The 25053-nt window shown below is 40.5% G+C and overlaps 1 protein-coding gene across 3 annotated transcripts in view; it reads left to right on the top strand.

Moving 5' to 3' along the window:
* Positions 1–25053, top strand: part of LNX2 (ligand of numb-protein X 2) — a 59690-nt gene that overhangs the window by 13248 nt on the left and 21389 nt on the right. Inside the window, exons 2-3 of one of the 3 annotated variants that reach the window (XM_064716843.1) lie at positions 18746–18827; positions 19357–19881. In XM_064716843.1, coding sequence (XP_064572913.1) covers positions 19481–19881 — 401 coding nt within the window. In that variant the 5' untranslated portion in view covers positions 18746–18827; positions 19357–19480. Of the gene's footprint in view, positions 1–11913; positions 11978–18745; positions 18828–19356; positions 19882–25053 lie in introns of those variants that run through there. The other 2 variants (XM_064716850.1, XM_064716833.1) reach the window with 2 other exon arrangements.

The following is a 25053-nucleotide window of genomic DNA, read 5'->3' on the forward strand; positions in this document are numbered from 1 at the left end:
TTCTGATATTTTGTGAAAAATTAAGAGTTGTTCTGTGCTAGTGAGGACTCCCTATTAATTCCCATCTGTTCTGCATCCCAGGTGACGTTTGGTGAGTTAACAAAACACTGCTTATCTTTGAGAGCTTTCCCCAGTGGAGCGCAGCACTTGTAACAAGTGTTGTCTGGTTAAGGTGTTTTCTAGCCGTGGTCAGTCCCTTTCCTAATGCTTCTTACTTTGTTAACTTAGCACATGGAATCTGTGTACTATGGGTGGGCTCTTACTGCAGGCAAGACCACTGGAGAAACTTTGAGTGCAGTTGTTAGGGAGAAATATGATAGGTAAATGGAGTTCTTTCAGAGACTTGTGGAGCATGATTTTCTTTTAAAATATGCTGGTGGCATGGACAAAGGTAATTATTTTTGATAAAGTTCATTTCAGTAGTAAACATTAGAAACAACTCCGTTTGAGCAGTCCAGATTGTTTTGGAAGCTGCAGGCAGTTGAACGATGTATTAGAATTTAAGCAGTATATTTTTATAACATTTAGAAGCAGAAAATCTAAACCATTTTCAGAGGGTGAATGCATCCTGGAAACATGTAGCAGTTATCATGATTAACCATTGGAAAACACTGTTGTGCTTAATCCTGTAGTAATGTGCCCTGAAGTCCTTTGAGGACCAAAAGGAGTAGTAACAAGAACCCAAAGGTGCTGTGCTGGGGTATGGGGCAGTACCTGGGACCTGCCAGTTTCTGATGTGAATGTCTTCAGTTAACACATGAAAGCTGGAAGGACTTTAAAAAGATAAAAGTTTAGAAAAAATATTAGAGGATGCTTCATGGTATTTATTTAAGAACTCTTCTTTCCTCATCTGATTGGTAAATAAACCATAGTGCATAAAATGTAATGGAAACTTTCATAATTTTAAAAAGACATTTATGTATCTGGTGGCATCACTGATGGGCAGCTAATCCAGTTAGATGTGGCTGATAACAGTTTGCTACAGACTGAGTAAATATCATAAATACCTAATGATGGGAAACCCAGGAACAATCAACATGACCAGCTAATACTACTATGTAAAGATTTCACTCTTGGATCCAGAATTGCAAAGTGTGTATTTAATGTGTACACATGAACTAATCACTTCGGGTAGTTCCATTGTTCAGTGATGCTAATTGGATCAACATTTAATGTTGCAATTTCTGTTGACAAATGCTTTTTCTGTATTGGATGGGCAGGGAGACAATGTTATGTAAAGTCATTGATGTCATTGCATGGTGGCTGATAAAGCAGACAGGTGGGATGGGAGATCTGAGACTGATGTGCAAGACATCCATCCTTGTACACCCTGCTGCTGGGGTGGTGTTGGGCTGCTCAGGATCATTGCATGGTATGTTGTTGAATGCTTTAGGGGACAGCCTTTTAAAAATCTGGCAAGTCAGCTTCGCCATGGAGACTTCTATGCCTGAAGAATCTTTTCAGTCTGTTATTTTAAATTATGCATGCCCCAAAGCAAGTATAAGTCATAAAATCGGAAAATACCAGGGTGGAAGGGACCTCAAGGATCATCTCGTCCAACATTTCTTGACAAAAGCACAGGCTAGACAAGATGGTGCAACACCTTCTCCAGATGCTTTTTGAAAGTGTCCAGCATTTGGGAATCCATCATGTCCCTGGGGACATTATTCCAAGGGCTGATTGTTCTCATTGTGAAAAACATTCCTTTTTTGTCCAATCAGAATCTTCACAGAGATTGTACCCATAAGCCCTCCTATTTTCCTCATGTGACTCCTTGTAGAATAGGAGTCTCCAGCTTTCTAGCTACCCTCTAAATACTGGAACATGTTGATAAAGTCTCCCGTAAGCCTTTCCTCAAGGCTGAACAAACCCAGTTCTCTCAGCCTCTCCTCATATGGCAGACTTTGCACTCCTTTGATCATCTTTCCCCTCTCTGGGCCTTCTCCCATTTCTCCACATCTCTTTTGAATGCTTCTAAGTGTGTCCATTAGATAGGGAGATGAACAGCTCATAAATTCAGATGTTGCTCTGTTTCATGTTCAGTCAAATAGACTTTGATGGTTTTAATGTAGCAGCACAAAGGCATTTTGAGTTTTGTGAATGTGAAAAGGAATATTAATTCCAACTTTATCCCTGAAAAGTTCAATGAAAAAACCAGGGAAGAGCCTTTCACATGTTTCTCTGTGTTCTTTTCCTACTTTGGTAAGAGCTGCTTCTCTTTTTCCTTTACAAAGAATGTAGTAGCTGAACGGAAACTTTCTTCATGTGAAAGAGAAGAACGAAAATGAGAAAATGATTTTAGAAGATCATCAGCAGAAATATTTCATGGGGTTCACAGAGGGTCTCTTTGTACAAAAATGGGAGAACTACAGATATGAACCAAGTCCCTGAATGAGGCAATAGTTTGTTTGAAATGGCATCCCAGTAAAATTCTTTTTGTTTTTCCTCTCACCTCTTCCACATTTCTGAAGAGGGTGTAGAAAAAGCCCATCAGGAAAGTTCATAAATGTTAAAACCTTTATGATTGTCAGCGACTTAGAGATTATTGGGTAAAGGCATTAAATAAGCGGGGTATACAGTGACTGTATCGTGGGCAGTATGTTGTTCTGTTGCACCTTACAAAGTTAAAATGTCATGAGTTGAAAATGTGTTTCCTCATATTTATGCACAACATAGACCAGCACAATTGCTCAGCTAAACAAACAGGACATTTTCAATTATAAGGTGCCATTACCTTTGTGTGTTCTTGTCATTTATGAAATCAGTGGGTGGTTAATTAAATTGCTCCTTTGGACTCTCCTGAAGGCTGTGTATTAATTATATTTTAGTGGTGGTGTGCACATTTCTCAACTTTTTAATGAGGGTAAAAGTTGTTTACCTCTTCTTTTGTGAATGATTTTTTTTTTAGGTTGGTATAATATGGGGTTTTGTGGTAGGTTTTTTTCTTTCTTTCCCATAGATCTCATTATTCAGCTGCTCTTTGCAGTCATGTGGCATGCCTTAGTTTAAATGAAATCTTAAAATGTTAAATTTCATGTTGCAAAGCGCTACTAAAGCTGCAGAGTCTGTATATTAAACTCCACGTTGTTGTAGGGAGCAGGTTCAGCACGCGGGAGAACAGGCTCCCTTCAGCCACTCAGGTCTTTTGAAATCAGTTCTGGGGCTCACAGCCAGAATTCTTGTTCAGCACGTTGGCTGAGCAGGCAGATTTTGGCTGTCCTCCTGCTTTCCTCCGTAGAAGGAGCAGCGCCGATGTTTGTGAGTGCAGAGGGAGGCTTGTGGTGGCAGTGCTGGGTTGGGGAGCAGCTGTTGTGTGGCAGGGTAAGGGCTGTGCTTACACCCCCTTCCTTTGCTGTGTGGTGTTTCTCCATGCTGTTCCATACAGCTGAGATCCTCGTGGTAAAAATCGTGCTGTCCTAGCAAATGCCATTTCCAGCTATGACTTTAATCAATGACACGTGTGCTGAAGGGAGCCCATGTAGGTGTAGTGCTGGTGTGCTCACAGAGGAACGCAGTACTGGGATTGGTTTGTGTTGGTTGGTTCTTCAGCTGAAATGAGGCATTACAACTAGATGTAAAAACCCAAAGAAAACACTGCTAACCTAGCAGAAGTATCATTGACATTGTTATTTTAATGCTGTTGGAAATGTCTCTAGCAGAGGTCAAAAGTTTTTTTTAGTGCTATGCCTTTGAAATACCATCACAGGTTTTATCTCATGGATAAGAAGCAGAATGGGTCTCACTTCTGACTGGACAATTTATTTAACTGGTCTGATGGTCTCACCAGGGGTGATGTCTCATCTAGGCCATGCAGCTCTTCCATGAAGCAGAACGACATCAGTCCTCTTCATTATGCTGTTTATCCAAGCCTGTTTGTTTAAAGCCACACCAAGCCAAGAAGAGGCAGGAAAAACAGATTTGTTGCTTTTTCATAGGGATGATTTACTTTGCCGTGATATTTTCTCAAGTGGAGGATATTATAAAGGCCACCCTGAAGTCTTCTGAAGTATCCACTGAGACCTCAAACTGAACCCTCTGCTGCTGGAGAATGCTCTTCTACTGCTCACTTATCATATTGTTTGTAGATTTGGAGGGGTTTTTTCATCTACTTCATGGAACTAAGTGAAGGAAGAGGACAGTCTTTAGGGATATGGTGGTTATTACATTTAGCTGGTTGTTGACTCTCCTGTGTGTAATTTGTGTTATGTCCAATATAAGGGAAAAATAATACTAAAGTATTCAATTTGTAAGTGGAGTTACTAGACTTTATAAAAGCTGCTGTGGAAGATAGTTGTAGTTTGTGGCTCGGCAAATAAGCATGGTTTTATAGTATTCAAAAAGCCAGAAACTTAGTTAATTTGAAAGAAAACCATAATAATATTTCCCCTCCTTTTTTAATCGACAAAAGTAAAGCAATTTCAGGGTGTAAAACAGACTTTCTGTGTTGAGTACACCTCTAGTATTGAGATACTAAATTATATATGGAAATTGAGACTTTGTCAGAAAGTACATGCAGTTTTGAAAACCGTCTCAGTATTCCACTTTAAATTTTTTCTTTAAAAAAGCAAAATTTTCTGAAATAGAGGAGTGGAAGAAAGAAGGATGTTACATAATCCACTTGGTTGTTTTTCTTGCAAACATTTTGTTGCTTTACATAATATTTATAGCATATAGAACGACAGGGACTGGAAATGTCCCGTGTGTGTTGTAAAGCCACTGTACACACAGAGTTACTGTAAGGATTCCCTCACAGGTCATCCCTGTGTTCTGTGGGGTGTGCTTGCAAAACTGTGAGGTGCTGCGGGGAGTAGCAAGGTTTCATTATGCATTCACAAGAAATGGCTGGCAACATTTTAGCCTGCAGTTAATTTTAATGTTGAGTTTAGGTTTCGAAAAGGACACGGTGTGAGAGAGTGCCTGCAGTTCTTCTACACTGGCTCCTGCTCCGGTTAGTGTTTGCTGAGCCACGGCTGTTAGGGCTTCACTCATGTTTGTGTGAGGATAGGTGATTAATTTACTGCTTTAAGGAAATCAAATCCTGAGAGCTGCTTAGTGGCTTTAGGAGGAACTGGTCCTGTTTTAATTACCCATTGGTGAATTAATTTGTGTATACCAGCATGCCGACAGCCTTTTTCTTCGGAGCTCCCTGTTACCGGGTGATATCCCCTCCTCCAGGAGATCAACAGTATATTCTTCTTTTCCTGTTGGCAGGTGTTCTGTGTTGCCTCCTCTGGGATGGAAGACTAAGAAATGTAGACTAAAAGGATGATGAAGGGAAGGGGCTGTCATGCTCTGTGTTGCAGGTTTTGTAACAGATCCTGGGTTCTGGCTGCCAGGGAATTGTACCGGGGTGTTTCCAAGGCTCTGCTTGGCATTTTAAGGATGCTCCTCTTCAGAGGCTGGGTGCCGAGTCCTTAACTGCAGGTTAGACCCTGTGGTGAGAATGACAAACAAGAAATGAGGGGGATGCTTTTGATTTGGCTTGTTTCAAATGCATAGGCTATTCATACATGAAGTGGAAAGTGAGTCTCTTTTAAATTAGCTGGTTTGTGCTTTTTGATTATTTTTTAAAAATTTCTTTTTCCTAGGCTTTTTCCTAAATTATGTGGTTCTCTGGTATGTTTTGTTTTTTGTTTTTTTAACAGGGTGGTGCTTTGCAAAATGCTGCAGTCAGGAATCTAGATTTCACTTGACTAAATACAAAAGCACTTTCTGGTGATTTGTATGTATGTGTGTGAATTTTTTAAGATTAAAAAAAATTATGGTGCAGTTTTAAAATTCAGTTTTAGATACACATTTCATGCATTACGTGAGATAATACAAAGATAAAGAGTATTTTTGTAGTCAGAATGTGAGAAGAAGTGAAATAAAATGAAACATTTATGCAGATACAAGCAGAGGTCTATGTACCTTCTGCCTGAAATTAAACCAACGTCCTCCTTTCTCATGGCTATTTGTATTATTTATAATTGCATGAGATGTGTATTGAGAGGGTGCCTGGGAAATAAGCTCTTAAATGTGAAAGCTCTTTGGTCTCCTAGGATACGTATGTAGTAATAGTTGTACAGTTATCCATAAGGTTTTCCATTGGGCTTCCTAGAAACCCTGTAAACTTCCAGGTAGCCTTTATTAACCACCTTGCAAAAAAAGGTTGCTCATTTTTTTAGGCACCGTGCAGAGCATGCAAACTTTAAGTAACACAAGTCCTTTGATTAAGACTTTTTTAAAAATGAGGAAGGGATGACATGCTTCTGGAAAACAGAATGAGAAACTAAAGATCATTCAGACATTTGCTCCTTCTATTCTCACTAAATCTGCCTTCAGGGTTTGTTGATGTATACGAATTTTGGAAAAACTTCACTTAATGTTTTCAAGTGGAAATGTTTGTCTGAAAGAATAACTGTCATTTTGCTGTTTTTTCAGGATTTGAGGAGGGGAAGTAGGGGAAGAGAAAAATGGGGGAGCAATTAGGGTGTCAGGTCCGGCTGTCAAGCATTGTTTTTTTCTAAGTGAAGATTGGAAATTGTTGGAGAGGTTCAGTCATTTTGTTGGTGATTTTTCTTACTCCAAGCATACTGTGTATAAATGTTAAACTTAATTATTTGGGATAAGGTTTTATAGCAACTTCATTGCGCACTTTGGCCCCCAGTTTTCCACTAACTAGGAATCTCTAAGCCAAAGCACCCCCTTGGTTGCATTTGAAAGTTTGAAGGGAGTCAGGAGGCCAGTGGAAAACAGGGGTCGCCAGCCGGCCAGAGCCTCAGCAGATGTGCTGTTCTCCAAATCTGTCATCTAGAAAAAACCCACACCTTTTATTATATATAGGAAAGCTGCAGTGATTTATTTTCATGTACTCAGTGGAAACAAAAAGAGTCTTTGTAAACCCTTTCTGGTTTAGATTTCATTTAGTAATAAGGTTTGGCTAAAGCTAAAGCAACAGAACATGCTTTAACAGCAAAGTATCAGTTCAGAATTTAACTTTATTGAAACTTAATATTCAGTTAAACTGGTCTGTGTGGACAAGCACTAAATCTGAGTTCATACATTTCTAGTCCTGAAGTTTACAAAGGGAAATGTATGCAAATTACTCCCTTCAGCCAATGTATGGTATATTATTGTAGTAGCTTTCCAGTGTAACTTCTTGGTTCCATGAGCAGTTTTATCTTTTCCATCTTAAAATTCTTCAGCTAGCGTGGCCTTTACACAACTCTGTCATCCCTGTATCTTTTATTTACAGTGTCATGTTGCCTGGGATATTGTCTATTATCTTATCCCATATGACTGATATTAAAAGTCAGTGTTGCTTGTAGTTGAGTCTCCTGCTCTTAAAGCAAGTTGTCTCCTTTGAATGAAACTCTCATCATGTTCTTGTCTGGATTTCTGGTTTTCAGACTGCACACAGAAAGGACAGGATAAAGACTTTTAATTACTGCGTTTGGCCTCCTCTCGGTTCATTAAATTGAAATTACTAGTTTTTTCACTCTGAAAATCAGTGGAAATCAAGGCTGTTCTCTTACTGCAGTGTTAAACAGTTCTTCACTGATGTGTGCAGAATTTGGTTTCTGACCCAAATGCCTGAGTCTAGGTGGAAACTGGTAACTGTAGAGCAAACTATTGTTGCTCTGCACTAGACCCTGTTCCTCTGAGTCACTGCACCACTCTGAGCTTGATGGTAAGTTTGAGTTACTTCTTAAAAGCTCTGGATTTTACAAACAGGAAGTTTGCAGATGAACTTCTGAGTACCTCATTGAATCCTTGTTGCTGCTGATAGGAACAAAAAAGCTTGGAAGTCTGCTATTTCCAGATACCCAGTTGCATGCTAGGCCTGTTGTGTGAAGATATCCTGGCCTTATGAACACAGCAGCTACTGCTCCTGCCTCTGTACGAAGGGTAGGCAGGTGTCTACCGCCCCTCTGGTCCTTGTGTTGCATTTCTGGCATCCTGCAGTCTTTGTGCACAGCACTGCTCCCTTTTTGAGGAAAAGAAATATGTCCCATGGGAATGTGCATCCTTATCTTGGAGACACCGTAATACTTTGGGATCGGTTGCACAGCTCCCAGTGGAGCGGGAGTGCTGTATGGGGTGGTTTGTAGCTTTTGGACAATGTAGCAATGAAAAAAAAAAAGTTATAAAGTTTAAAAAAATGTTTCATGTAAGTATCTGGCATAAAACATGTGAATGTGTTTAGTATGAGTTGGGAGTTTAAAAAAAAGTATGGAAATAAAAGGTGGTTTGAATTTTTTATGTCTGTGAACCTAGCCTAACTTGTTGAGAAGTGCTTGGTTTGGGAAAATGAGAATTGTGGTTAGGGAGTGCAAAGAAGATGGATACTCCAGAGGGTGAGTCGTCTGCCTTTTAAAGACCTTTTTCCAAAAGCACTGCTAATGAAGTAATATCCTTCAAAGCAAGACTGGTATTTTAAAAGCTAGCTCTTAAGGGTTGAATGCATAGAATAAATGAGGAAGCAAAAATTGTATCATCCCCCACAGATGCAAAATTTCAGCCTGCTGAGAAGAGATTGGACAGGGAGGAGGAGGAGAAGGTTGGCTCCTTCCCGATGTAGCATGTTTTTGTCAGTCTCTGTTGCTGCATCCATTTTGACTGTGGGTACAGAAAAGTGGTGCCTGAAGTTAGGAATCTGAACTCTTCAGCACACTACTCCTTTACCGCTGTCTTCCCAAAGCGTGGGGACTTGGAATTCTTTGCTGATGTGAGTAAATGTCTTGTATGTATTGTACAAATTCATTGTTAACTATCTTAAGTGATTTGCATTTTTCTTTCATATTTTCATGTCTTTGGTTTTTTTAACAACTTGGGGTTTGTCTGCCAGATGAGTGTAGCAGTTGGAGTCCTGATGCCTCCCCACCCTAGCAAACTTCTGAGCTTTGCCCCTGTTTGCTTGTAGCCTTCTGTGAGGACTTAACTCTCTTTTATTGAGCAATTTTCTTCTAGTTTATTTCTTGATTTATAGTTCTATTAATATATCTCTTCTGTAGAATCTCTGCATATGGCTATCAGTTTGATGTTTTACATAGATGCTGCCAGTTACTTGTTTTTAGTGTCATTTTTTTCTTTATAGTTTTATTTTTTGCTACTCACTTAGAAGATAATTATTTTAATTTTTTACCTTTCTTTAGGAATATTACCTTTTCGTAAAGAGAACAAGACTACTGACGAAAATGGTACAGAAATGCTGTAACAGCAGCTCAGCTTTCCCTCTTCCACGTTATTCATTCTGCAGAGGGGAGTTAGGAGATTGCTGTTTAACATTTAGCCCCTGTCACTCGTGTGAGAGTACATAGCAGGGCCTGCTGGCCTGCTGTGTGTGTGCTGCTATGCAGCTTTGCTAAGATTTCTCACTTGAATCTTAAAGAACGGATTCTCAATAGTGTTACAACTGAGGTAGTTTCTTTCTGAGGGCACTAACAGGAGTCAGAAAATGTGCTAAAGCAGCCAAACTTTGCACCTCAGGCAGGTAAAGAGATGCACCCTAGAAGCTTCCCTATGTAATAGCTAGCGAAATTCTATTTTTTAACGTGTGTGTGTGTATAGATATATATATATAACATGCAATCAGCCAAACTAATAGGGAATGTGAAACAAAAAGCTGGCAAACATGGTTAGGGAGTAGAGAAGTGTTTTTAGAAAAAATGTCTGTTTTTTTCATTCAATAACTGTTGTCTCTACTCTTTCTTGGTGGCTGTGTAATTACAGGGGGTGAAGTGGAGACTATGATTCCTACAGCAGGACTAAAACAAATGCAGTCTTTGCTTCCGTATTACTTGTGTCTGTCAAATATGTATAACCAGACTGGATTTTACATAGTCAACTCAATGTCCACTTCCTTTTCTGAATCCTGTCTGGAGGCCTCAGATCAAGCAGTAGTCTACTCTGTATGTAAAGACCTGTTTACATACAAAGTATTTAAATGGGCTTTATTTAAGATAATATTTGTATATATTAAGACTACAACTTCTAGATCTAACATGTTCTTATTATGTAAATTTTGCTGATGTGTGGAGCCATTTATTTTCAGTATCTGTACAGAGTACATCTGTTGCAGTATGACAGGTAGCCTAATTGGAAGGTCTCAGTGTAAAGGTTTTAATTTATGAAAAGCATCCTACAAAATAATATGAGAGTATTTTGCACAAGTCATGTTCTGCCTTTTTTATGTCCCCAAAGCTGGGTCAGGCCTCTGGCTCTGAAAAGAATCTTTTTACACATATCAGAAGGAAAGTTTCTCCTGGAAATTAACTGGAAATCAAGTTATGTACAGCAGCAAAGTGAAACGTCTTCAGCAGACTTAATAGGGAGAGGCACAGCCATCATCCTGAAGTGTTAAGAATCAAATTGTCCTTTTTGTGGAGTTAATTCAAGTGTCGGCTAGTGCATGGCATCCTAACATAATTCCCAGGCACGAGTAGAGACTGCTCAGCCAGGGCAGTGAGTCAGTCACCTGCTTGCCAGGGGGTGGCCAGTGCCAGCCCAGCTTTCCCTGATCCTGGCTGTGCTGGGCTGCAGACCAAGTGGGGCAGTTGTGGTGGTGAGTGGGTCGCTCTGCAGGCAATACCCCTGCTCATGGGCAAGTCGTAATTAGGCCTGTGTGTCGGTAGCCTGAGTTAAATACTCTCGACTATGGGCTCAAGAAGGCTCTTATTTTCCTCTTTCCTTTGAGAGTTCTGATGTGGTGATACTTGTTTTATTTCATTAGGGAGAAAATAAGCAGTCTCTAGGCAGGGCAGACTGGTTTAAGGGGTTGCCTTAGCTCACCAAGTGATGTTCCTTAGCTGCTGGCGTTTGGCAGGTCGAGGCTGAAAATTGAAGCTGCAAGCTCCAGACCAAGTCTAGACCATTCTCTGTGCTCTTTCTGCTGAACTTTTAAGTTTCTTTCTCTGGCCATGGGTTGTCATGGGTTGCTTTCAGGCCATGGGCACTCACTCCTGCAGAGGACTCTGCCTCCTTTCCTGCGGGAGGAGGACAGTGTGTAGCTTATCATTTATCTGAGCTGTCTCTAAACCATGTCCTCTTGGCTCTGTCTTGCACAGATCTTAGAAATGCTTGTTTTCAAAGAGATCGGAGGTTTTTGTTAGCTTAGGAGGTAGCTTCATTTTTTCACCCTATGTCTAAGCTAAAAAACTGCTTAGTAACAGCATAGTTTACCTTTGAAAATAGCTTTCCCCATCACTCAAGTTGTGATTGATGGGGGAAACCAGCTGTAACCAGTTACGCAAGGTGGCATATGCCTGAAGGAAGAGATGGGATGGTGTTTCTCTCTGAAAATAGTTAAGTCCTACAATTTAACTATTCAGAAAGTTCTTTTATCCTTTCCACCCCTCCACCTCCAGCTTCTCTCTGTCATCAAAGCCGTTTCATGATTAATCGCAGTGCTGTCTCCTTGAATTTCCTCCGTGCACACCCGTAGGGATGGGGGCTGGTTATAAAGAAGTGCGGGAAAAGGGAGCATAGCTCTTGGATTCCTTTATTTCCTTTGAATCGCTACTGCTCCTTAAAATTTGAATTAATCAAATCAAATTCTCTCTGTACATATCCAGGAATGAGCTACGTTTAATCTAGTTAAGTGTATTCTGTTCATCCACAAAAGTCCCTGTTTCAGGGCAAAGTGCATAGGGGAGGGCCTTCCAGAAGGTTTAGCATCTTGATGGGCAGCTTTCTGCTGCCTTCATCTCTCCCAGCAGAAAGGGTGGCACATATGGCAAGGGCTGGTGGACAGATTGCGCGGCAGAAAATATCCATGGCGGATAAGCAAATGTTTTACTCTTTCTTGCTCTTCTCCTCTGCTCCATCAGTGAGAAGAAAGCCTCACTAATTGTCTCCTTGTCTTTTTGACTGTTGGGGTACTTTTTTCACTTCCACTGGATATAAAGGCCCACCTGTTAGAGCAGCAGTAATTAAATACTGCTTTCCTTATTCTTTTTGTGCTAGGAAGGAAATTTGTCTTCAGGTCTCCTGGCAGGTAAGTCTGTGTTTTTTCACTTCTATTTAATTATGTTTCTTTCTATTTACTTTTTCACTGCAAAAATCCAGAAACAAGTTTAGGTACTTGTAAGGTTCTTCTAGGTTTTTTTAATGCACTTAGGCCTAAAACCTGCTCTATTGTTGAGAGTCCTGGGAGCATCCTTAACTCCCAAGGTGCTTGTCCTGTGTTGTTCCTAGCATGGGGTGATTTCTGACACAAAACAGGGTTAGCCCCCAGAAGCAGGCATTTCACTTTCCACTTAACAGAACATTTAGTGTACGTACAGAAAATAGATCTTGCAAACTGTAAAATGAGCTCCTACCTTTTGTCTTACGAAACATGATGGCAGGGAAAGGCAATACTTGAGCAACACTTTTATAGGGTGGGTAGCAGTGCCTGCTGAAGAGACTGTTCAAGTTCTTTCATGGGGTTTGTGCTCCCTGCAGACCAGGACATCTGACTAGCCATCCAAACCTGGGTGGCTCTAATCTAGCTTGGCTTGTGTGTCGTATTTCCTCCTTTTTCAGCATTGCTCTTGTTCAGTAGGACTGTGCAAAATTTAGTCTGTAGATGTGTAGCTGTATCTTTGTTTGAGATCCATACTCGCCTCCTTTTCTTCTATGCCGAGATGATTTATTGGATATAGCTCTGTATTTTCTGTAAAGAATGGGTATTTCATTGTAGGAACCTCCGTAGAGTCACAGTCCTTATCTTTCCTGTCTCATTTGAGACCAATTTGACTAAAGTAAAGCTATTTTAATCTCCTGGTCCCAAAATAGAAGCCGTTCCATTTGTGCCATAGAAGATGGCTGCAGCAGGATTTTTGCCTGTTTGAGCAAAACCTTCTGCCTACTTGTTTTATCTCTGGGCAGCGAGTCCCGCTTTCATCCTGTCATCCCCTGATGTCGAGCAGCCCTGGCTTTGAGATGCTGGTTTTGGGAGGTGGGTGTCATCTCTGCTAAGGATGGTCAGTCTTGTGCTGCCCCTCGGTTTCCCCATTCCAGACATGCCTTTGGTAGCTCAGATCCCCTGGAGCTCTGCAGGTGGCTGTGGGGCAGAGGGGAGCACAGGCAGTGCTCCTGTGGTCCCCCAGCCTGGCAGCGTCTCACGCCCCTGTGCAGCAGGGACCCTTAACGCTGCGATGGTAATTAAAGCCCCCAGTTGCCACGGAAACGCAGCACTCCACAAATACAAACCACAACTAACGGTCCTGTTAATTTTCCCAAATGCTCCTTATTTGTCGGAATTAACCAGGGTTTCGTGTCTCGTCCTTGAAAAATGCTGGACTGTGAAAATACCCAGCTAGGGAGTGCGTGTGCACTTTTTTTTTGAGGAATTGCATATAAAAATCCTCACCTCTGGGGCAGGGAAGGACAATCCTCACCTGTGACCTCTTGCCTTTGCAGTGATGGTGCCACATCAACGCCTGGTGTAAGGATGACTCCTTGTCTGTGAGGGCATTCTTTGATGGAACAAAAAGACTAGCACAGAGGCAAAAAATAATCTCTGGAGAGATGGTTTTACTGCAAGCCCAGCGTTGCCTGCTTGTGGTTCAGTGAAACAAAGTCACCATTCAGGCACAATATTATTTAGTTTGCATATAAAAATTCCAGTCATTCTGCTGAACAACTTAGAAACATGGAAGAGGTTGCTCATCAGCACAAAAAATAGGTGTGTTGGGTAATTGGCATATGGGGCTGCAGCGATAGCAGAAATTGCTGTGCCCTGTCCATCTCTTGTAGATTTTTGATTCGGAGCTGCCAGGTACCATGTTTTGTCAAAACTTTAATTTGTTTGCATTTTCAAAAGAGGAGGTGTCTAACAGGATTATTGCCTCATAAACTTGGACAGGGATTGAATCGGGGTTTGGTGTTTGAAGGCAGTGCAGCCTTTGGATATCGGTATAATTTATATGGATATTGTAAAGTCAATACATGTTGCTAGTACTACCTCACTTGTTTGCAATATGGCTTTAATATTAAAGCAGAGATTGTATCTAATGAGCTAGGTCATGCTTATTGGGAGATGGGAAATAACACTTTTCCCCTATGATGATGTTTGCTAGCTTTTTATTCTCATTATTTTTTTAATTAATTTCTTCTGTCTTTTATTCTTTCACTTAAGCTAGGGTCTGCTTTGAGAACCGTTACAAGTCATCAGCCTGATGCTGTAATTCCTGTGAAGAATACTGCACTGGGAACTAAGAACTAATGTTTAATTAATGTTATGATGTGGTTTTAAGCAATGGGTTTAACCACTGTCTAGTTTTTCTTTCCTGGGGCTTATGTCAAACACTCCTGACTGCTCAGAGATCCTGTTCACAGCCATGGCATTTGAATAAAGCAGGGGAATTTGAAAATTGAGACCCTTCTTAGCTAGCTTAGGCAATCAGGGACTATTGTCCATGGAGAACTGATTGTGGAAATCCTGTGACATTTTAAAATTAAGCCAGCCTTTCCTGAAATCCAAGATGGATGACTGCGCTGTTGTTCAGAGTTATTGATTAGTGTGTGTTAGATATTACCACTCAAGGTCAAATCTGCCAGGCCAGGACTGCCGGAATTTAGGGTCACATGAAATCTTCTGAATAGCTGTTACAATTTTTTCCATATGCTCCCTTGCCACACTGGAGAGTAATAATGAAGGATTATGTACTGAGGTGTGCCTGTGATTCCTGAAGCAAAATTTTGGGATCTCATCTCCTCTGAGATGAAGAGAAGAAGCAACTAATACCCAGTGGCCTTTAATCAAAGGGAAAATACAGGTGGACAGTTTTTCACTTGCTGCTGGTTTAGATTACACAGAAGAAATTAATCATTGATTCAGTGGTTAGATAGATCTCAGTGCAAATGCATCGCCCTGGTTAGAGAGTTCTGGTTAGAGGTGCAGAACTAAGATTTGCATCCCAGCCATTTTGGGATACAGAGACAATAGAGTCCTCCAAAGAAACAGAGGTGTCATTCATCTCAGGGTGTTCTTTTGACATTTGTTTTTGCTTGAGAAAATTGCATAGGCAGTTGTAAACAAAATAAAAAATTGGGATGTATTAAAGGTCATTTTAAAATAAGAGATTAATTGTTAAGATGGATATTTTGCATAGTTGCTTACTTCTGGGGTATACTTGGGTTTTTAGGTAAAATTTTGAACAGTCAGTTAATGGGCTGTAAATCTCTAGGATTTTAATAAGATAATTTAGAAATAGATTGCTTAAATCTCTGAGAGCATTAATTGCAAAATACATGTTTCCATTAACTTCAAACTGGAACTAGTGTTAACTATTTGTGACTTATGTAAAGACAACTACAGCTGAAAGGTTAACTTACTGCTAGTTCCAGTTTGCTTGTGATTTTCTTTTTTTTTTAATACCACCCATTCAGACAGAAGGAATAATATTATGAAATCTGATGTAGGTATAAAGCCTGACATCTAATGCTTTTGTAAAAATGTGTTGAGCTTCTCCAGAGAATGTTCATTGCATCAATAAATCAGAACAAGAGGAGACCTAAGGATAAGGCTGTCCTTTTCAGTCTAAAATCACTCTTGTGCCTACTCCACTTAAAAAACTAAAATAAATTTGCACATAAAATTTGCAGTTGGGTGTCCAGTCTTGCCCAGTTCCCAAGTGGATTGTAATTTAAAACTGAAAGCAGGGCAGCACCTGCACTATTTGACTGTTTTAATGAAGTCCTGGGAAAATTATTTTCTAGGGAATTATATGACTTGAATAACAGGCCTGGCTGGCTCTTTTACCCACTTCATATTTTTTATAATTCTGGTTATTTTTCCTGTTTGCAGCTTTCCTGGGCTGTTATCATCCTGTGGAGCTGGTGATCTACTGTGATAGGAGACAGAGAAAATAATATAAGGGATGCAGAAAGAGGGTTGAAGTAGGGTATTATAAATGGCAGTGCTCTGGTATTGTGGATTTCAGGGATATAGTACTTTACATCAGGGAAATTTAGACCTGACCTGTCATCCCAGCTGTTGCTCAGACCACAAACTCTGTGTTTGTGAGCTTTGTAAATAAACTGACATTTTGCGCCAGGAACAGATGGTAAACTGTCTTGATGTCAATAATTAGGCAGCTACAGTATATGATCAATAAAAATCGTGGTGATTGTTTCCTCGGTCATGGAATGGGCTTGCCCAAAGTAGAGCACAGCAATGTGAAAGTAAAGAAATCTTGTTTTTTTTTAATTTCTTTTTTTTCAGGTGGTGGTGGTGTCTTTATTTGGGTATTTATTTTTGTTGGTTTAGGGTTTTCTTTGTGGTGTCAGTGAGATTTTTCTTTTCTTCTGAATCTTCATTCTGTAATGCACTATCCCTTTCTTCCACAGCTCTGCTGGCAGAGAGGTGTGGAAGGGCGGTCACATTAGCTGCAGAAGAGGTGGTGGGTGTAGCTTATATGGCATTTATTGATGATTTAAGTTACCAGGGCAGTGGCAGCACTGAGGCAATGTCAGCTGCCCAGGAAGAGCCTGTCTCCGGCCCTCTGCAGCAAAGCACAGCCCCGGGTTTGTCCCTGCACCAGCAGCATTCAGACCCTGGGATGGGTCAGCCGTAGGAACAGGTGTGTCTGCTCACCTCCTGCAGTGGTGGCAAGGGAGTGACTGCCTGTGTCACGCTCTTGTAAACAGAGCCTGTCTCTGGGTATACCTTTCCTAAGACAGAAGGCTTGTGATTGTAATTTTTTACATGGCAATGAATGCCTGGTTGCTCTTCTCTGATTTTACATTTTGTTCAAAATTTAAAGGAACTTGTTAAAATTTTTAACACAAAAAAGGATTAATTTCAACGTCCTGAAAGAGAGGTGCGGATTTCTTTGATCATAGCCAGTTATAGATGTCAAACTATCTCATGGGTATATTTACTGTATGACACTGACTCATGCTCTGTCACAGACTGCCATGTGAGTTACATGGACTTCAAGGGATAGAAATTCTAGAAGCCTTCAAGGAGGTCCATTTGGGATGGTCACACTCAGGATTCCTGACTGGATCTCTATTACAGTAGTGCACAGAATGATGTTGAGTTTTTCCATAGCCTCAATGATAGTCTTCAACATGCTCATGGTGGGAAGTGGAGGGGCAAGTACCAATATCCACAGTCCTCATGACCAGTGACAGGACTCAAGGAAACAGCATGAAGCAGAGGCAGAGGATGTTTAGGTTGGATATCAGGAAAAAGTTTCTCACCCAGAGGATGATTGAGCACTACAATGGTATCCCCAGGGAAATGATCACAGCACCAAGGCTTACAGAGTTCAAGAATGCTTTGGGCAAATACTCTCAGGCACATGGTGTGACTCTTGGGGTGTCCTGTGCAGGGCCAGGAGTTGAACTTGATGATCCTGATGGATCCCTTCCAACTCAGAATATTTTGTGATTCTGCATATCAGGACTTGGTTCTTTCTTGGGTTTTTGGTTGGTTGGAGAAGGAGGAAGAGTCTTGATTGTAGTCAGTAGTAGGTGCAGGTCTACACTTTGGGCAGCACACGTACTGTGGTTTTTGCTGCCTGTTCTGTGTGTGACTTTGCAGGGCCTGTTGGTGTTGCAGGTACCCCAAGTTCAATACAACTTGTGCCGTGTATTCCTCCCCTGCCTTGACTGACAAAATAATTTGGTAAAGTCACAATTCAGTGCTGTGTTTTTCTAGAACATTTATCTGGTTTATTTTGCATTACATAAAGACCAGCCATTAGATGGGTCTCATCCCTTCTGTGTTAATCCAGCAGCATGAATGCAGCGAGAGAGAGCTCTGGTCTGAGCACGAGGGCTCCGTGCGCTGCTCTCCTTATCTGCTCTCCAATCTTTGAGCTCTTACATAATATATTTAAGACTGTTTTTTGACTAATCTCTTTTGGGGTCTCATTTTGCATTCTTAGTCTCCAGCAACAAAGAGCTGCTATGCTCTTCCCTTGTGAAATCCTTTCCAGAAGGTGCACATTATCTACTACAAGACAGGGCAACGATGAGCATCAATTTCCATGGCAGAATAGAAGCCTGGATTACAAATTACTATTTAATCCTTTTTACGTCAAAGGATATAATAATCCTTGTAAAATGTGCTCTAAGTCTTGTGCTCAGCTGTGTGAGGTTAAGGGGCAAAAATCAAAATAGCGAATCTCGTAAAAAGTAAGACATGAGGAAATGTGTGTGTTCAACATGAACTTCAGAATATGTTTAGAACTACATTTCAGCAGTCAGAAATAAAGATGATGGGCTGATGCCTAGACTGCTAGTTTTCATTTTTCTCTATCTTTTCTACTACTTTGCTAGAAAACAGTCTCTGTCCTGAGCATTGCTTGCTGAATTGCAATAAAGAATTTAGGTACAAGGTAAGCATTGCTCTAATTTGATTTTTTTTATCCCCCCACAAGTAAGAACATTTATCAAAACTACCAAATATGGAAGTGCCTTAAGACTGTGAGAAAATCTCTTTTATTTTCTAAATCATCATGCTATGTACATCAAGCAGTGTGATTCTGTAAGGGAGAGAAGGGTAAATAAGGTTGGGAGGGATAAGGATTTAGTGTTTGAAATTGCAGACTGATGGCTGCACAACTTCCTGCCCAAGCAGCTATTTTAAGAGGGGCAAAGTTTAATAACATAAAAAGTTTAGAAAATAAATCCCATGGTGACAGACCTAGAGTCTTTTCTTGCCACACTCAGTGTGCTATAACTTTGTTAGGTAAAAAGCAAAACAAGTAAGTTGTTTGAAACCAGTAGTTTCATATGATTAGTTTATTCCATATTTTTATTACAGGCCTCTGTACTAAATCAGATGGGGCATACTGGATAGAATCTGTCCTTCTTACTGTGTAGCAATCCACAGAGGAAACCTAGAAGTAAGGTTTGCAATATTACTAATGGAATGAACTGGGCTAAGCTGTTTGCTGGTTTTTTCAGTGCAGTGTATTTAGAACATTACTAATAACCTAATAATCTGTATAGTCAAAATCCAGAAAACAGAGTAGGACCAGATTAAAAATGTTATCTCGTACTAAAGAACACAATTATTTGATCATATGACCATCATTCCACAATAGGGTATTTTTTTGCCAAATGCTAATTGCATGCTTCTAGTGTGACAATGCATAATGTGGTGTCCTTGCTGTCATAAAATGGTCATCTTGCAGGTGAAGACACTGCACTGCACCAGCTCTTATGAAGCCATAAAATGTTTGTGTTATAAAAGGATTCGTATTTGTAGAGTTTTCGTTGTTGTTCTTTTCATTGACAAACTTACAGAAAACAGGAATATTCCCCTGATCTGTCTTGTTGTTGTATTTTGGTAAATCCAGAAGTCAAATGTTTTGAAGAGAACTTCCATATTTCCTGCAAAGTGAATAATTTCTATTTCTTTCTTTGTTGCAGAAAATGACTGAAGAGCATATATAAGTAACCCTGGAAGAAGTTGCTGCTCTGTGAGCTTTACATGAGCATCCCCATCCTATGAGAAGGAAGAGGAGAAGGATCCGTCAGCCTTCTTAGCTGTAAAATGGGGACTGCAGGTGACGACATGGCTGCAGTGGAGCAGAATGCCTCTTTGAACCCTCTGTGCTTTGAGTGTGGCCAGCAGCACTGGACAAGGGAGAACCATCTCTACAACTACCAGAACGAAGTGGATGATGACTTGGTGTGCCACATTTGCCTTCAGCCCTTGTTGCAGCCGTTGGACACTCCCTGTGGACACACTTTCTGCTACAAGTGCCTAAGGAACTTTCTGCAGGAGAAGGATTTCTGCCCACTGGATCGTAAAAGACTCCATTTTAAACTCTGCAAAAAATCCAGCATCCTTGTTCATAAACTGTTAGACAAGCTTTCTGTTTTGTGCCCCTTCTCTTCTGTGTGTCAGGAAGTGATGCAGCGATGTGACCTGGCGGCACATCTTAAAAACAGGTGAGCACTGCAGGCGCTTGTGTTGCACTTCCCCTACATGCTTCCTTGTGGCCAGTTTCTGTAGCAGTAGAAATTGTGGGCAGGAGAGGGGGAGAGAGTTGGTGGTGGCTTTTAAATTCACAGCAGAAGACCCTAGAAAATGGGTCAGTCAGTCTGTAGCTGTGCACAGCAATGCACTGGATTACCCCTTTCTTGTGCACCACACCAGAAAATAGTGAAGACTGCTTGGTGGCAGCCATGGGGACAATGATGTGGAGCATTAGAGGTCTGAAGAAAATTATTTATCAAAAAAAAAATACTGTGGCAGTTGATTACGGTAGGGGGAAAAAGGTTGAGGGAGTGGGAAAATTAGAAATGTGCAAACTGTCTGCAGTAGGAGCAAAGAAGATGGAGTTCAGATTTTAGGGGAAAAAGCTTTATAATGGTTAGGCACTGGCATAGCTTGGTTAGGGAGCAAATGTCCATTCCCCATTTTTAGAAGTGTTTATGAACACATTAAACAAGCTTTCATCAGAAGCAGTAACATGAGAATGGATTCTGCTTTGAGGTAGGCAGATGGACATGGTATCTCTCAGGACTGATAGACCTTCTCTACCTGCCCTCAGTCCAGTCCAGGGACACTGGTCACCACCCAGACAGGTTCATTTGAGAGATGCGTGGACCTGCTCCATGGACTTGTTTCCAAGTCTTGGTCTTTGTACCTTTGGAGACTCTTGCGGACCATCTTTGCATGGAGAGTGGTGTTGCAGAGGAGATTGGGAGCGTGTGTGTGGTGCAGGTGTGCCTGCAGGCAAGTGCTCTGCCAAGAAGGGGAAAAGGGCAGAGACCACCTGCCTTGGCAACTATTTGTTCACACTCATATTTCCAGTGTGCCCTCTTCCTTTTTCCACACATCCTGAAGGCTTCTGGGGATTCAGAGGCTGGGAGGACTGGGGGCGTGCAGAGCATGCCACAGCCCTGTGGACTGTGGTGAGCATGGAGCTGCCTGGCTGGTTTTGGTTGTGGTAGTATGGTGTCCATGTCAGGGAGGCACAGGGGCTAATTAGGAGCCTTTCTCTCTAGGTTTTTATCTTCTTCTTTTTTGTAAATTCTCCATATAGCGTCCATGTTAGTTTAAGCACTTGCTTGTGGCAAGTAGTTTCTGATCTATATGATGACTTGAGGGTGTTGAGGAGGCCTGTTTTATGATTCTGTTTTATTAAAAGGCAAAATTTAACTGATTCGATTTTAATAAAAGGCAAAATGCTATCAAGACTGCTGCTAAATATCTGATTCATCTTCTGCTTTCCCACTGTCATATCCCTCACCTCTTCAGTCCTTTTTCCTTAGCTGACATAGTTTTGAATGACATTAGAGCTGCTTAGAACAGGGACATGCAATTTATTTGTATATAGAACACTATGTATGTACTTTTGAAGTACACATAAAAAATCCATTTACTTCATGCACAAGGTTATTATGGAATTCAAGTGAGCTGAGTCACAAGCTTTTTCTGTTTGTCGACTGGAAAAAGCTTTCAGTTGCAGAAGGCTGCTCATTTTCAATTCCTTCTGTTCTCTTGGTTATCTTGGCTGATACGCATTTTGAATATATGGTGATTTACAGTTTTCAATTAAGTTTATTTGCAAACATCTGAACCACCTATAAATTACCATTGCTGGCATAAATGATGGCAGCAACTGCATAGTTCGAATTTAATTCTATATGGATTAGTGAATCCAGTAAACTTCTACTACTGATCATTACATTTAGCAAAGAAATACAAAATTCAGTATTGTTTTAATTGTCAGCTTTGATTAATATAAACCAGTCATAAAAAGCCTTTACATGAGATGCTTTGTGTTTCTGAAGAAAGCAGTATGGTTGGTTAATTTTCACTGTCTAAAAACCTTCACACTAGGGTTTTCCAGTGGTTTTTTATTAGCTTCATTTGAGCATAAAAGCTGGAAGAAAATGTCGTTGTATCCACCAGGTGCCTCAGAGTGTAAGGAGAATTACTGTAAGATGCTCCCACAAGGAGATGAGAGGCATCAGACAGAAACCTGATTACTTCACAGTCACTAATTGCCCTGCATGATACCTCATTGCACAAAGAAAATATTCTTGATTTCTCAAACTCTTGAGTTTCATTACATTCCCTTGCAAACTTGGTTTTTAAAGTTAAACACAGTGCATATAATATGATTAAAAGGGAAGAACCATATGAGTCATGTACTGTTTTTCAGTCACTTGGTATAGAAAATTTGCTAGTGTTTGGTAAAGTAAGTGTCAGTTTCATTCCCTGGAGTTGTTTAAGGAAAGACTGGATGTGGCACTCAATGCCATGGTCTAGTTGACATGGTGATGTTTTGTCATGGATTAGACTCTATGGTCCCAAAAGTTTCTTCCAACCTAAGTTAATACTGTGTTTCTGTGATTTCTAAATATGAAAGGTGTATTTATGAGAAGAAAATCTGACTAAAAGTTAATGAGATTTTCTGTGTATGATTTTAATTGAGGTAATTCTTCTGGGTTATTCAGAAGTTAAAGAAGTCTATTGTATTATAATGAGAGGGTTGAGTATTGTATTAATTGCTTTTTAATTAATTAAATTAATTGCTTTTTAATTAATTGCTTTTTGATTGCTAGGTGGGCTTTAGCTGTTGCCTTCAGTATTTCCCTATGCTAGCTTAAGTTACCAATTTGGATGAAGACATTTTTCCAACTGGGTAACATTTCAGATAATTTTATGTCAAATTAAGTTTGACCTTTATATAGGATTGCGTTTTTTTGGAATTGAAGAAACAATTGAGCTATTCACTGGGTGTCGCTCAGCATGCTTAATATATGGATTTAGAGTAGCAAAATCCATGGGAAGACAAGTTGTAAATATACAGAGCTTCATCATTCAAAATCATGGCAGTCCCAGTTATTTTGGTGTTTGTGACAGTGCTGGTGAGCCCTGTTCTTCCCATGCTCTCCCGTGTTAGCTGCAGGCACTGTCCGTGCCTGGCACTTCAGAGCACCCAAAGTGAAGGGGATCTATGGGATTTAACCCTCTTTTGAATAAGTGGATAGGCAACAACTTCACAGTCTTTACATGCCATATGGACTCTGGCCATTGCTGGAAAGGCAAACAATCTCTCTCTGGTTGTTCTGTGCTCTGAAGCTGCTTGACTCCTTGTAAGCTTCTCACATTGTTGGCTGGGAGAGAGAATTATGCAACAAAACCACTCTTATTTTGGCTTAGTCTTCTCTGATTCCCAAACCTAGATAACTCCTGGTGCCTCATTTTCCCCACTTTATTTTTTTCCTTTTTTTTTTTTTCCTGTCAAAAGAGAAACTAAGACCCAGACACTTAACTTTCCAAAGCCACACTGGGTTTTACTTCGAATTGCAGCTGTAAATCTTACCAGAATTACTGCTTAAGGTCACTTTGCTGGCAAAGTTTTATGAGCAATAGCAAAGGCACTTGGATTGCTTCTTTGCTTAAATACAGCTCCTGCTTGGGAAATGATTTAGTGCAGCTGGTTTGAGGTTATTTAGTGTGTTTGCTTTTATCAAACCTCTAGACTGGGCAGAAGCTGATGGCCTAGGTTACAATGAATTCTTTCTTTTCAGTAGTCAGTGAGCAAATGTGTTTTTCAAGCTCCTACTGTTATTTTGCAGAAATACCCTGTAAACTACATCTTAATTTTGTATGAAAGCTCTTTTTATCAGCAGAGAGGGATTGCTGCTAGTGTTCCAAGAAGTCAGCTTTTAAATGAGAAATCCAGCAGACTTGGCTGTAAAAAAAAACACAACAAAAGCATACCAAACAAAAAGATCCATTTTTCTTCTCTCTCTGATATGAATTAAGAAAAATTGAAGGTAAAAGCTATACTTTGTCACCGTCCAGAACTGAGCAGAAGCTGGTACTGAGGAGGGTAGAGGAAGAAGCTGAATATAAACAGAAGCTGATTTCACATCTCTAGAATAACTGCCCTTCAATCTTCCCATTAAGTAACATCCCTCTATTGCTTCAGCTGGGTATTTGTACTATCACAGAATAGTTTGAGTTTGAATCTTGCTCTTGAACACTTTGATTCATGAAAGAAATTAAAGAATTTCTAAAAATTCTTAAAATAGTCCTCCCTTTGTTTTTGCTCCTGGACAAGATGTTCTGGCTTTATAGGTAGGTATGAAATACCGTTTCTCTAAGTTTGAATTCAGCCCTTATTTGTGCAATTTGTTTTATGAGATGTTTTTATGAGTAAAGGAATCCTCTCTTTAAAGCTTGTTTCGATCACGAGATGCCCATCTTTGTCCATAACATGTTACAAGGTTTAGTCCAAAATGCTCTTTATCCCACATATTTGGTGTTAGTGAAAGTGTGCACCTCTGGAGATTTGTTGGCACTTAAATGTTACAACTGCTGTATGGTTTTGCTGTTTGTGAATAATATATTCTTACTGCCAACAAATACCATTTTATGTTGCAAGTGGAAAGAAAAAATTTCCGTATAGATGTGCTTGAGTACCAATACAAGGCTTTGCTGCTTGGTAGGTCGCAAGCTGTGTTTAAAGATCTAGGAGCTGGCATCCCATGAATTAATGTCTCCACTAGACTGCTACTTTCCTGGCAATGCAGTTGCACTGTACTAGACTGAAATTCAGAGTCTATTACAATTACTGGTTAATTCTGGGGGGAAGTCTGTGGGGTTTTGCCCTTTTTTGCCTCATACAGTGCTGCATAAAAGGGATTCCACTGAACTGAGTAGGTGTACTGTTTAGATTTCTTGGTACTAGGTTTTGAAATTATAATTAAACATCATTGGCCAAAATAAACCTCAAATCTATTTGTATTTTGTGTGATGACTTTCATCAGCTGCCAGGTAATGATGGGAGAATGTGCTGTGTGAGGGAGGGTGGAGGAGGACCTGGCTGTGGTTTCGGAGGCTTTGACAGAAATAGGACACTTCCAGGGATGAGTTTTGTGCTGTCCTGGTTTGACACAGCTTAAAAAAGCCCAAAATTCTTAAGGTGTGCTTTGCCACCTCGTGCAGGTCCTTTGGGCTCCTCAGGCCTTGTGAGATGGCTGAGTCAGAGTCAGCAACAGTGCAGTGGTTTGTAGGAGATACCTAAGGAAGTGTCTGGCTCACACAAGTAGTCCAGTAAGGCTGGACTCTGCTGTCAGGCTCAGAGGGATTGAAGC

This window comes from Zonotrichia leucophrys, chromosome 1 (genome assembly GCF_028769735.1).
Source record: "Zonotrichia leucophrys gambelii isolate GWCS_2022_RI chromosome 1, RI_Zleu_2.0, whole genome shotgun sequence".
Taxonomy (NCBI): domain Eukaryota; kingdom Metazoa; phylum Chordata; class Aves; order Passeriformes; family Passerellidae; genus Zonotrichia; species Zonotrichia leucophrys.